The following is an 11,635-nucleotide window of genomic DNA, read 5'->3' as shown; positions in this document are numbered from 1 at the left end:
CCAAAGAAAGATCAGATTTTAATTAAGAATCTTAAAAGCATTAAATAACTTGAAAATATGGAAACTTTACTTAAATCGACATTTCCAATTTTAGTCAAACGAACAGTTTATGAAAGATCATAGTTTTAATTAAGAATCTTAACGCATTAAATAACATGAAAAAATGAAAAGTTTAGTTAAACCCACATTCCAAATTTTGCATCTATGAAAATATGGAAAGTTTAGTTAAACCCACATTCCAAATTTTGCATCTATTTCGTATTATTAACCTGCCAAATTGCTCTCATGAGTATCTTGGGGATCTATTTTATTTTTTATATATAATCATACGGCCGTTCAAAAACAATTGTTTGAAACGTTTTATATTTACCAATAATCATTAACTTATTTATAATTTTTTTTATGTGGGTGTCATCAGCACACTAAAGTGGGTCTCATACAATTGAATATATCATTTTACCAAAGTGGGTCATATATCATTTTACCAAAGTTTTCTTTTCTTTTTTTAATTGAATAAAATGTAAATAATTAAAAAAAAAAAAAAACTTCATTAATTAAACAAAATACATGTTAAATTAAAAAAAAAAACATATTTATAAAAAAAAGAAATACATTTTAAAAAAAAAATTGAAACATAATTGAACAAGTCGTCTAATCATCATCGTTTGGCACGTCATCAAAATCATCATCTCAATCTCCTTCAAACATTTCTGATTCCTCGTCTGTATCCTCAAATAAGTTGTCTTCAACAAAATCGTCAACAATGGGTTTCCTTCGAGCATTGAAGACATGTTCCACCAAATCAGCATGAAGGTTATATTATCTAACCCGGTTGTACACTTACGTTATGTTCGCCATGTACGCCTCCGAACCAATACCAACTCCTTCAACAGTTGGTAAATTCTCATTCTCGTTGTAGCGGCAAATCGCCCTCCCCTCATCTTTTAAAATCATATTATGCAATATGATACATGTTGTTAATGTATCCCTCCATGAATACGTCAAAGATAACAGAGTGGTTATCTAAAGAACGACATAGCTAACGGTCGTTGCCCAGCATAAGTGTTAGGCCCGGGCCCACGCCCTCACGGCCTCGCGCTTAGACCCCAGCGCTCTAGCGCCAAGGTCCAACTCAGTATAAGAGGCTTTGGTCTATAACAAGTCAAAACAGTACCAATCGCTCCCCAGAAGCGATATTGATGAAATCAATTTTGATGGTGATGAACCACTTTTTTCAAGTTTCCTTAAAAGTAGTTCATGTAAAAAGAAGTCTGAGAATTTTGCCAACAATCGTTCAACCAATAGTAGAACTTCAATCTATGAAGAAAAAGTAAATGCTTTATTGGGTGTCATATCAACAAAAAGCACACAAACTTTTCCACAAACTAATCTCTCTACAACAATAGCAGATTGCATGACCGTTGTCATCAAGTTTCCTGCCTTCAATGATGCAACGTCTGGAAATTATAAGGTACTATTTTATATATTTACATAAGGTTAATAGTTTTAAAATGATTTAGGCTTAGACCTTTGGGACCTTGTAAGTAGGCTGAGAAAAGACCGTACGCCGAGCGTACCTTTCCATGTACGCTCAACGTACTTAAGAGACTGGAACACATAAGCCATGCATATATGCCCAGCGTACCAGGAGTATGCGCAGCGTACGTATGCAGATTCTAAAACCCTAAAATTTAGGGTTTGATCCCTATATAAAGAACCTTATGCCTTTGGTTCAACCTCTCTCTCACCCTTAGACATCAACCACAAAAAACCTAGAGTATTTTAGTGTTTCTTTAATGTTTGAAGGAGAAAGAAGTTTGAAGAAGGAGCAAGGATTCAAAAGGAACTTGTAGATCTAGGAGATTAGCACCATTTTCTGACTCACTTGAGGTATCAAGCTTCAAACTTGATCATTGCATGTTTAGATTTGATTTTTGGGTGTTTTATGTCACTTTTGGACTCCATTGTTGAGGATGCTTGAGTCTTGATAGTTCCAAAACATAAGAGTTGTCCTTTTGGGCTCTTAGAAGCACCTAGAGTAATAAAAATCAGACCTTGATGGTTAAGCCTCAACCATGCAAGTGTTTGAAGGTCACAAAGTTGGGTTAAGGACCAAAAATCATGTTTTGATCCAACCATGCATGCAAGCACATAAAGTTTGTGACTTTATAGACTAGGAAGCCTCAAAGGACCTGGATCTACATTCTGGATGTAAGGACTAAATGGATTAAGTCACAAATGAAGCCCCAAGGAAGCTGGCTAGTACATCGAGCGTACATCTCAGTACGCACCGCGTACTAGGTCAACTTCTCGTTATAGTCATGGCCAACATACACTGGGCGTACGTGTCAGGTATGCCGCGTGTACGCATGCAGAGTAGAGGACTTGGGCTTTTGGGTCTGGATAGTTGGGCCTCATGGCCCACTGTGGGGCAAAGTTTATGGGCCTAGAACTGAGATTTAGAGTATTGGCCCTTTTGGGCCATATTGGGCCACTTGAACTACTTATTTTGGGACTAAGGATTTGTTAGGTTTGTGAAAAGGCCCATTAGAAGAATTGGGCCTAATTTTGAAAATTGGGTCATTAGTGGGCTGGGAAAGACATGATGGAATTAGGCCTTGGATATGGCCTAAAATTAGACCAAGGGGTAGAATGGTCATTTTACCCTAAGAAGTATTATGGATTTTGATTAAGTATTGTTATGTTAATGATAATCGGGGAGTCATCGGAGCAACCGTTAGAGATTCCTTCCAGTGATTTTTGACATTCACCTTTACGAGGTGAGTTACCTTCCAGTAGAAGTGGGTCGAAGGCACCAAGGTCGACCCACTAGTAAGAGTTGTAGTAGGGATAATTGTCTTTGTGATAATTATCTGGTATATAGTTATCTGTTATGATTATGTGCTAGTATGTTATGATGTTATGTGATATGTGATAGGAGGGGTAGGAGAGACCCAAGTATCGGTCCATAGGGCCGAAGGGGTATGCTAGCACCCATATAAGTTAGGCAGTACATGTCTTGTATGTTTATGCACTAGGATGCTATGTGGTAGAATAGGGGGTGAAATAGTCCCCATTATCGGTCGACAAACCGAAGGGGTAGGCCAACACCCAGATATGTTAGGAAAGGTACTGATCGACTAGACCGAAGGGGTATGCCAGCACCCGGATATGCTAGACAAGGTACCGACCGACAAGAACGGAGGGGTAGGCCAGCACCCGGATATGCTAGGCAAAGTATCGGTCGACAAGACCGAATGGGTAGTTAGTACACAGTTATGTTATGCAGTATGTGTTATGCATGGTATGTGGTATGATGAGGGAACTCACTAAGCTTTGTGCTTACAATTTTCAGTTTTGTTTTCAGGTAGGGGTGTCAATTTATGACACGACACGACAAAAATACACGAAACGAAACGAAATCGGGACGAAATCAAAATTCAAATTCGTGTTCGTGTCGTTTTCGTGTCAAGATTAAAAAACACGATGTCGTGTCGTGTCGTGTTCGTGTTCATAAATCGACACGGAATTGACACGATTAAGCATGTGGTTGTCGTGTTTTTCGTGTTTGTCGTTTTTGTCGTGTTATATATCTGTAAGTATGAACGAAATACACTAATAGTTATGTAATATTATATTTGTCGTGTCGTGTCGTGTTGTTGTGTTTTAATTGGTTCGTTTTCGTGTTAATGAAAAAAAACACGACATCGTGTCGTGTCGTGTTCGTGTTATACAAAACTTTGTCGTGTCGTGTCGTGTCAAACAAAAACACGGCACGATTGCCCGATTTGACAGCCCTATTTTCAGGTACCTTTTCATCGAAGGGGAAGGAGTCGGCACGGTAGCAGCGCATCACACACACACAGAGGATTTCCACATTATGAGAGTCTTGAGATTGTACTCTGACATTATTACTATTTCATGAGATGTTTTTGAGACGTGTGATTATGGTTTTATGATATTATGTAACACGATGATGTTTTCTTATAAATGTATTTTCTAAATCGTTATATATCAATATGAAATATTTGGACTTGAAAATTAGGACGTTGCAAATGAAGGTTCCAAATAGTATTCACAAGCATTGCTTGTCTTTACCAAAAAGCAAAATCGTGAAGTTTTTATGTTTCCAACAATTGATGAAGCCAGGATGGAGTTCCTTAAGTTACCTATGAAAGAATGATTTGTCGTTGACATAATGTGTTATTTTTATGTTTGACATCATACGTTATCGTTTTATATGTTATCCTTCAACGTTATGTAATCGACATTTTATAATATGTTTTATTGTCTATCGTTATATAACCGATATTTTATATTATGTGTTATTGTTTGATATTTTATATTAGTATTATGTAGGATGGATAGAGATGACTATAATTCATCTGAAAATAATGAATAATATTGGGTGGAAGAGAATATAGAATTCAAAATGTTATGTAGATTAGCTTTGAAAGGTATAATGCTAGCTCGTAAAGTACGTAAGCCATGTCAGACTTCCGACTGCACATGGAACATGTTTATTAATGAAGTATTAAATTGTTATCCTAGACGGTGTTATGAGATGTTTAGACTGCATGTACCAATTTTTAGATAGTTATGCACAGATCTTGCTGCAAATTACAGACCAAAAACAAACACGACATATGTCTATTGAGGAGTTAGTAGGAATGTTCCTGATGGTTTTGGCTCATGGATGTACCAATCGACTAAATAATCCTCAATTATCCCATGTTCAAGTTATTATAATGATGAAGTTTCCAAATATATATTTATCAATCCTCGATATTATCCAATGTTCAGATACTTTGATGGTAATCGAACTTTACTAAATGATTTATTTATGATATTGTTTTGTATCTGTAGGATTGCATTAGCGTTATAGATGAGATACATGTTAGGGCATCAGTTCGATAACACGAGGAAGCGAAGTACATTGGCAAAAGGGATATGCTACACAAAATATGATGGTTGTTTGTGATTTTAACATGTGTTTTACATTTGTGTGGGCCAGATGGAAGGGGCTGCACATGACACAAGAGTTTTCAATGAGGCCTTACAAAGATTGGAGCTTCATTTCCTATATCCAACGGGTGGTTAGTATTATTATTTAGTAACACAAGTTTTATGTTTTTAATACTTGTTTGAAACGAATAACAAATGTTTGTTTTATTTACAGATAAATATTATATTGTCGATGTTGGATGAAACATTTAATATAACACAACAAAAATTCATACAATCACACACAAGATGCTACTAGTAGCGAATGTCACGAAGAAGGTCCAAATATACGTCATACGAGTAATGATGATTCATATATGACAACGATACGAGATATTATTACATAAGAAATAATGGAATCACAACGATGGATATTATATGACATTACCTATGATATTTTTTTATAAATTATTTACAATTTGTTGTCTACTTTTGTAAGAACATAATCTTAATATTATCATGGTCTAATCAAAAAATTATTAATTTTTTGGAATTTGTTTTTTTTTATGTTGTATATTTTGTAAAAAAAATGTTTATATTTTTGAGTAAAAAATTGTTGAGATTTTTGTCCACACAAAAAAAAAATCCATTTTTTTTTTAACTTCTTTTGAGAAAAACCCCAATAAAGATTTTTTTCCCCAAAATCACTTTTAAGATTAAAAAGCACATCCAAACACCCTCTTAACAATGTTAATGGTTGTGCACCACAAAAACAAAATGAGGGTGTAAATTGGTAATTAAACTATTTGCAGGGGGTATTCTAATCATATATTATAACCATTGGGCATATCAAGCCTTATCTTTAAACTTAAGGGTGTGAAATCTCATAATTTGGATTGGCTTGCTTTTAACTTTAACGTGTACCATGCTCCTACGCATATCCAATTGGCACATCCAATTGAATGATCCCGAACAAATGTCATGTACTCGAATAATAAACTCGGATTTCAAATACATCTCTTGTAGAAGAAAGTAACACCAACACCGTATGATGGTTGTGATTCAAGTTCAGCTTCGACCACACCCATCCAGCTTCAACCTCAATGGCAATGGCTTTTCTCTACACCCTTCTGTTTACAATAATATCCAGAAATCAAAGAAGCTGTCTCTGCAACTAAGAGCGGCCTCTTCAAGAACACAGGTACACATTTCTTGCTTTGAACCCTCAGTCCCGTTTGTATAAATATAATGCACACAAGGTGTTTGATATTTGTCTTAGCCGAACCATGGGTCTAAAATTTTCTTCCTTTTTAGAGGATAATGGAGAGCATTTCAGTAGGTGGGGAAGTTGGTGGAGCTGGTGGGGCATACTCGTATGATGCTTTGAAGAGATTGGATAATTTGTGGTCTACTATCTGCTCTGCTGAAACAGGTCGATAGTTAATTTCAATATCATCATCAATTCAATGTAATGTTTTCCCACAATTTGGCAAAATTTAATATGAATTTTACATGTCAATTGCATTGCATTGCAGCAGCTATTCAAGAACCCAAAAAAATTGTGACAAACACCCTTGGTTTGTTTGATAATGACACGAAGGAAGTGGATAAATTTGATGTGTTGGTTTGTGGAGGTACTTTAGGGATCTTCATTGCCACTGCATTAAGTCTGAAAGGCCTCCGTGTAGGAGTTGTGGAAAGGAACTTACTAAAAGGGGTATGTGTGTACTATGTACTTTCTGATGTGCTATTTTTTAAAATTTTAAGTGAATTAATGTATTGACATTTTGGTTGGATTAATATCAGAGGGAACAAGAGTGGAATATATCAAAGAAAGAGCTCCTGGAACTTGTTGAAGTTGGCATCTTAACAGAAGATGACATTGAAGAGGCCACAACTTCAGTTTTTAATCCCGTAAAATAACATAATACAATAGCATCCAACTTTCAGTTAACCAAATTTTAATTGGTTTATTTTATTTTAAACTCAAAAGATGGTTGTTATTTCTAATTTGCATTGCAGAACAGATGTGGATTTGAGAGGAAGGGGGAGATATGGGTTGAAAACATTCTTAATCTTGGTGTTTCGTAAGTGTTTCTATAGAATATAATAAATAATGATGAATGATTAATTAATTAATTCATGATTTAGTGGTTTATATATATTGTAGGCCTTTAAAACTTATAGATATTATGAGGAAGCGATTTGATTCACTTGGTGGAGTAGTCTTAGAGGGCTGCAGTGTGTCCAGCATAAATGTTTATCAAGATACAGCAGTAAGATCTTTAGTTTAATGCCAATAACATATTAGCTATTTGCTTAAATAAATAGCTTTGGTTAATGAATATTGATAACCGACTCTGTTTTGAAGGTATTGGAACTAACAGAGGGAAAGATTTTGTCAGCTAGTCTCATAATTGATGCAATGGGAAATTTTTCACCTGTGCTAAAACAGGTTATGACATTGACAAAACTAAAACAATTCTTTTTCTTCCGATTATAATCAAAGTGTAAGAAGCTGATTTTAGTAGAAGCATAATAAATAATTAAATATATAAATAAACAACAGATCAGAGGTGGCAGGAAGCCGGATGGTGTTTGCCTTGTTGTTGGTTCTTGTTGTCGTGGTTTCAAGGAAAATTCTAGAAGCGATGTCATTTATAGTAGTGCAGAAGCAAAGCCAGTTGGAAACTCTCAAGCACAATACTTTTGGGAGGTAATTTCCACTAATTATATCATTTATCATTTATTATTTATATTGTATTTAATTAATGTCAACAACAGGCATTCCCTGCTGGTTCTGGACCGTTGGATCGAACTACTTACATGTTCACTTACATTGATCCACAACCTACTAGCCCTAGACTTGAAGATTTACTAGAAGATTATTGGGATTTAATGCCCAAGTATCAGGTAAACTTTTATTAATTAAAAAAAAAAAAAAAAATACATGTCGCATGATTTGATGCTGATAATATATACTGATTGATACCCAAGATTTTGATCTTCTTCCACTTCCACCCAGGAAGTCTCGTTGGATGATCTAGAGATTCTGAGGGTTATATATGGAATTTTCCCAACTTATCGCGACAGGTAAGTGAAAAAAATGCAATCTGATAAAATGTTTTTCTTTTTTTCTTTTCCCATTTATATAAAAATCTAATTTTTCTCATTTTAATTCATTGTGGAGAAATGAATCTACAGTCCATTGCCAGCAGCTTTCAATCGCGTTCTACAGTTTGGTGATGCAAGTGGAATACAGTCTCCAGTTTCTTTTGGTGGTTTCGGGAGTTTGACTAGACACCTTGGAAGAATATCAAATGGTAACTAAAAAGTCAAAAGTCAAAAGTCAAAGTCAAACTAGCCTCCATGATTAACAATGTGTTGTTCATCTTTTTTTTTTTTTTGTCAGGAATACATGAAGCTATCAGTTCCAATCTCCTGGATTCTGACAATCTATCGTTATTAAACCCATACATGGTCTTACCATTTCCCAGCTACATTATAAACCCTAATTAAATTAATATTACTGTTTTAGTTGTTTTAGTTTATTATAATAAAATAAATATATATTTTTTCAGCCAAACTTAAGTGCATCTTGGTTATTCCAAAGAGCCATGTCAGCAAGAAAACAAGCTGGGGTCCCACCAGATTTCATCAACGACCTTCTCCATGCCAATTTCATCAGCATGCAGGTATGAACCTTTTCTAGCTTTTTAACTCACCATATTAACCATGGTTAATTATTCATAGCATTTCCTCAGAGACTAGGGGAACCAGTGTTAAGACCATTTCTTCAAGATGTTATACAATTTGGTCCTCTCGTGAAGACACTAGGCTTAGTTATGCTAACTAAACCTCAAATCCTTCCTTCCATATTTAAACAGGTAAATAAAAAAGTAATTATATATATATATTTATATTCACTAAAAGAACATCAGATTTATAAACTAACTTAACCATGGTTTGGTTTAACAGGTTGGGCTACCTGTACTCATAGACTGGCTAGGACATTTTTCACTTTTGGGTTCTTATACATTTCTTTCCATATACATTGACCCATTATTAAGGTATTACATTTAATGTAATTATAATTTACTAATTATTATATAATATGTGTTTTAGATTGTAAGATGATTATACCAAATTTTTAACTTTCTGATAGGCCTGTGATTGATACGTTTTCAACTGAGATGAAGTACAAATGGAATAGGAAACTTGAGGCATGGAAATATGGAGCTGGTTTAGACTACAAATTTGAAAGTGAAGAAGCATCCAAGAGTACATAGAACCAAAGGCAATAGCATCAAATTTGTGGTATATTTCAAGTGTAAAATATGAGTTAATATATTAATAAATGCTTTTCTAGCATAGTGTAAACATATGATACAAGTATACAACAAGATTTGACTAAATTATTTATTCATTTATCTTATTTACAAAAATGATCATAGGCATGTATAACAAAGTAGAAGAAATCCACTGACTTTTGACTTATTAGATAGATCTTTTGGCACCCAACATTCTTGAAAGCTCTTTAATCAGAGGCTTCTCTTTAATGTCTTCCTTTTTCTCCATATGCCATTCTTTAGTTACTCCTTCTGCCTGAAATTTTAGTAAACTACATTAAACTGATTCGAAATCTTAGCTAAAAATTATTTGATATTTTAACATACCCAAGTTCTTAAAGGGCCCATTTGTTCCTTGATTGATTCGAATTTTGGTTGAATGATATCTTTTCCTTTGGTTCGAATATCATCAGTCTGAAAAACACATGAAAAGTTCCTTGAAAATGTCAACAATGTAATCTTCATAGATAATCACAATTTCAAAGATCAAGAAACTGCAAAAATATCACTTACTGTATGTAGCTCAAGCTGTGAAACTACAAGTCCAATAGTCAATGTGGCTCCACCAAAGATAATAACAGTGGCAGCAGCAAATGCTTTTGCAACTAGGGTTCAAAAAAGATAAGGGAAAATTAAGCATGTTAATCTCCATAATGGCATAAACCATATCATGTTCTTCAATCAATTTAATAACAAATACTACAAATAGAAAATCTCAGTTTCAGAACTTGTAATGATTATGCATCAGTATGAAGTCATCTAGTGAGTGAATGAGCGAGTGAAAGATGAACAAGTTATGAAAACATGAAACGAAACCTACTTTGTGATAATCCAACAGCTGCAGCCTTCAACTTCTCAGGATTAATTGGGGTGTACTTGTCATTACGCAGTTCATTTGCGGTTGAAGGAGAAATTGAATGCTCTGTGTTAGGAAACTGCCATCTGCAAGTAAGATAAAAACCTCAGAGATCGATTTGAAATCTGAAAACCATGGTTCCTAAAACAACAAGGCTTATCGGTATTACTGAAACGCAAAGTTAATTATCTTCTTTAATCAGATTTCATAATGTTCTTGCATTCCAGAAGCAAAACCATATGATTTAGAGCTTGAGAAAATAAATTGAATGCTTCATTAAGCTCGAAATTACATACGTTTGTCCAAAAATCGAGCGAGTTATATATAAGGCTAACAGAGTACGCAAAACTGAAGTACCTTTTGGGTCCAAAAGTGACTTGGGGAAGGGATACGTAAGCCCTAAGAGGGTTTATAGCATCACGCGATACAGAAGAGACGCCGTTGCTTTCATCGGAGTTGAGAAGCCACTTGGATCCAGTTGACAGAGTCGAATCGGAAGGTGGTCGGAAAATCCTTGACGGTAAATTATGCTTCAAAATCTCCGGAAGGATATCGCTTTGGTTGTCTGGGACTTCATGAATTGTGGGCGCCGGAGGATGATTAGTGGCGGAAGTGGTGGACTTATTGGTTTTTTCAACGAGTCGACCGACGGCGTGCTTGGATTCTTGTAAGAAGTAAGCGCCTTCTTTGCCTGCCGCCAATCTTCCGACGATAAAACTCATCACAAAACCTCTGAACTGAGATGGAATTTGGTTGATTTGTGTTTTGGAAATGGCAGATGAATTTGTATGAGGTGATTTATATAGGGTGAAAAGATATGGTGGTGTTTGGTTATGGGAGAAAGTCTGCTACCCCATTTTTGTTTTTCTTAAAATAAAATTGTAATCTAAAAATGCATTTTGACAACCGAAGTAGTGTTATATTTATTGATTGATAAATTGATAATAATAAATTATTTTTTTTAACATTATATTTTCATTTGTTATCGTTTTACTATGAAGTTGTTTATTTAATAAAAGTTATAAGAGTCTAAATAATATTAGTTGAGATTATAAGGTTTACTTAATATATATATATATATATATATATATATATATATATATATATATATATATATATATATATATATATATTAGAGTTCATGCGAAAATGCAAATAATTTGCGAAAACGCGAAAACAAGAAAAACCAATGATATTGTGTCACCTCAACATTATATTTTGGAAAATAATTCATCCAAACTTTGAAATATATGATGATAATCGATGATAGATGATAAATTGTTTCATATTAGCAAAGTATGATTTTTAACATTTTTATTAAGAAAACATGAATTTAAAAATGATTAAGAACGTAAAAAAATATAATTATCAAAACCGTCTTTAAATTTATATTACCATAGCACCGTCAAATGTAAACTTACTATATTTAATTTATTGCTAATAAATTTATTTTTTTATAGTACATGTGCTTGATTTTCACAAGATA

The 11,635-nt window shown here is 34.2% G+C and overlaps 2 protein-coding genes across 3 annotated transcripts; one reads left to right on the top strand and one right to left on the bottom strand.

Moving 5' to 3' along the window:
• The first annotated feature begins 5,875 nt into the window (after window positions 1–5,875).
• Window positions 5,876–9,389, top strand: LOC145046803 (Lycopene beta/epsilon cyclase protein). Of its 2 annotated transcripts, none has more exons than XM_078995063.1 (16): window positions 5,876–6,145; window positions 6,259–6,376; window positions 6,483–6,661; window positions 6,751–6,858; window positions 6,967–7,031; window positions 7,115–7,220; window positions 7,316–7,399; window positions 7,514–7,660; window positions 7,729–7,857; window positions 7,970–8,037; window positions 8,149–8,267; window positions 8,357–8,424; window positions 8,526–8,639; window positions 8,709–8,831; window positions 8,923–9,014; window positions 9,110–9,389. In XM_078995063.1, the coding sequence occupies exons 1-16, from the start codon at window positions 5,993–5,995 to the stop codon at window positions 9,231–9,233; spliced, it is 1,797 nt and encodes a 598-aa protein (XP_078851189.1). In that variant the 5' UTR covers window positions 5,876–5,992; the 3' UTR covers window positions 9,234–9,389. The 2 variants fall into 2 exon arrangements, with proteins under 2 accessions (XP_078851189.1, XP_078851186.1); XM_078995060.1 differs by having other exon boundaries at window positions 5,877–6,145; window positions 6,480–6,661.
• Window positions 9,340–11,023, bottom strand: LOC145046804 (coiled-coil protein). Its single transcript, XM_078995064.1, has 5 exons — window positions 10,507–11,023; window positions 10,114–10,235; window positions 9,807–9,898; window positions 9,621–9,707; window positions 9,340–9,549 (listed from the first exon to the last, which is right to left on the bottom strand). Exons 1-5 carry the CDS (start codon window positions 10,869–10,871, stop codon window positions 9,442–9,444), a joined length of 774 nt encoding a protein of 257 aa, XP_078851190.1. The 5' UTR covers window positions 10,872–11,023; the 3' UTR covers window positions 9,340–9,441.
• Window positions 11,024–11,635: the final 612 nt, after the last annotated feature.

The sequence above is a fragment of the Lactuca saligna genome, chromosome 5, assembly GCF_052625555.1.
Source record: "Lactuca saligna cultivar CGN05327 chromosome 5, ASM5262555v1, whole genome shotgun sequence".
NCBI lineage: Eukaryota > Viridiplantae > Streptophyta > Magnoliopsida > Asterales > Asteraceae > Lactuca > Lactuca saligna.
Note: the sequence above shows the minus strand (reverse complement) of the source record. Positions and strands in the feature narration are given on the sequence as shown.

Excerpts from the sequence above, each read along its gene's own strand:
- LOC145046803 (XM_078995060.1), top strand. The coding sequence starts at position 5,993 with ATGATGGTTGTGATTCAAGTTCAGCTTCGACCACACCCATCCAGCTTC. Across the intron at positions 7,661-7,728 it reads AAGCACAATACTTTTGGGAG|GCATTCCCTGCTGGTTCTGG; the intron begins GTAATTTCCACT and ends TGTCAACAACAG. Across the intron at positions 8,038-8,148 it reads TTCCCAACTTATCGCGACAG|TCCATTGCCAGCAGCTTTCA; the intron begins GTAAGTGAAAAA and ends ATGAATCTACAG.
- LOC145046804 (XM_078995064.1), bottom strand. The coding sequence starts at position 10,871 with ATGAGTTTTATCGTCGGAAGATTGGCGGCAGGCAAAGAAGGCGCTTAC. Across the intron at positions 9,899-10,113 it reads AGCTGTTGGATTATCACAAA|TTGCAAAAGCATTTGCTGCT; the intron begins GTAGGTTTCGTT and ends TTTGAACCCTAG. Across the intron at positions 9,550-9,620 it reads TGGGCCCTTTAAGAACTTGG|GCAGAAGGAGTAACTAAAGA; the intron begins GTATGTTAAAAT and ends CTAAAATTTCAG.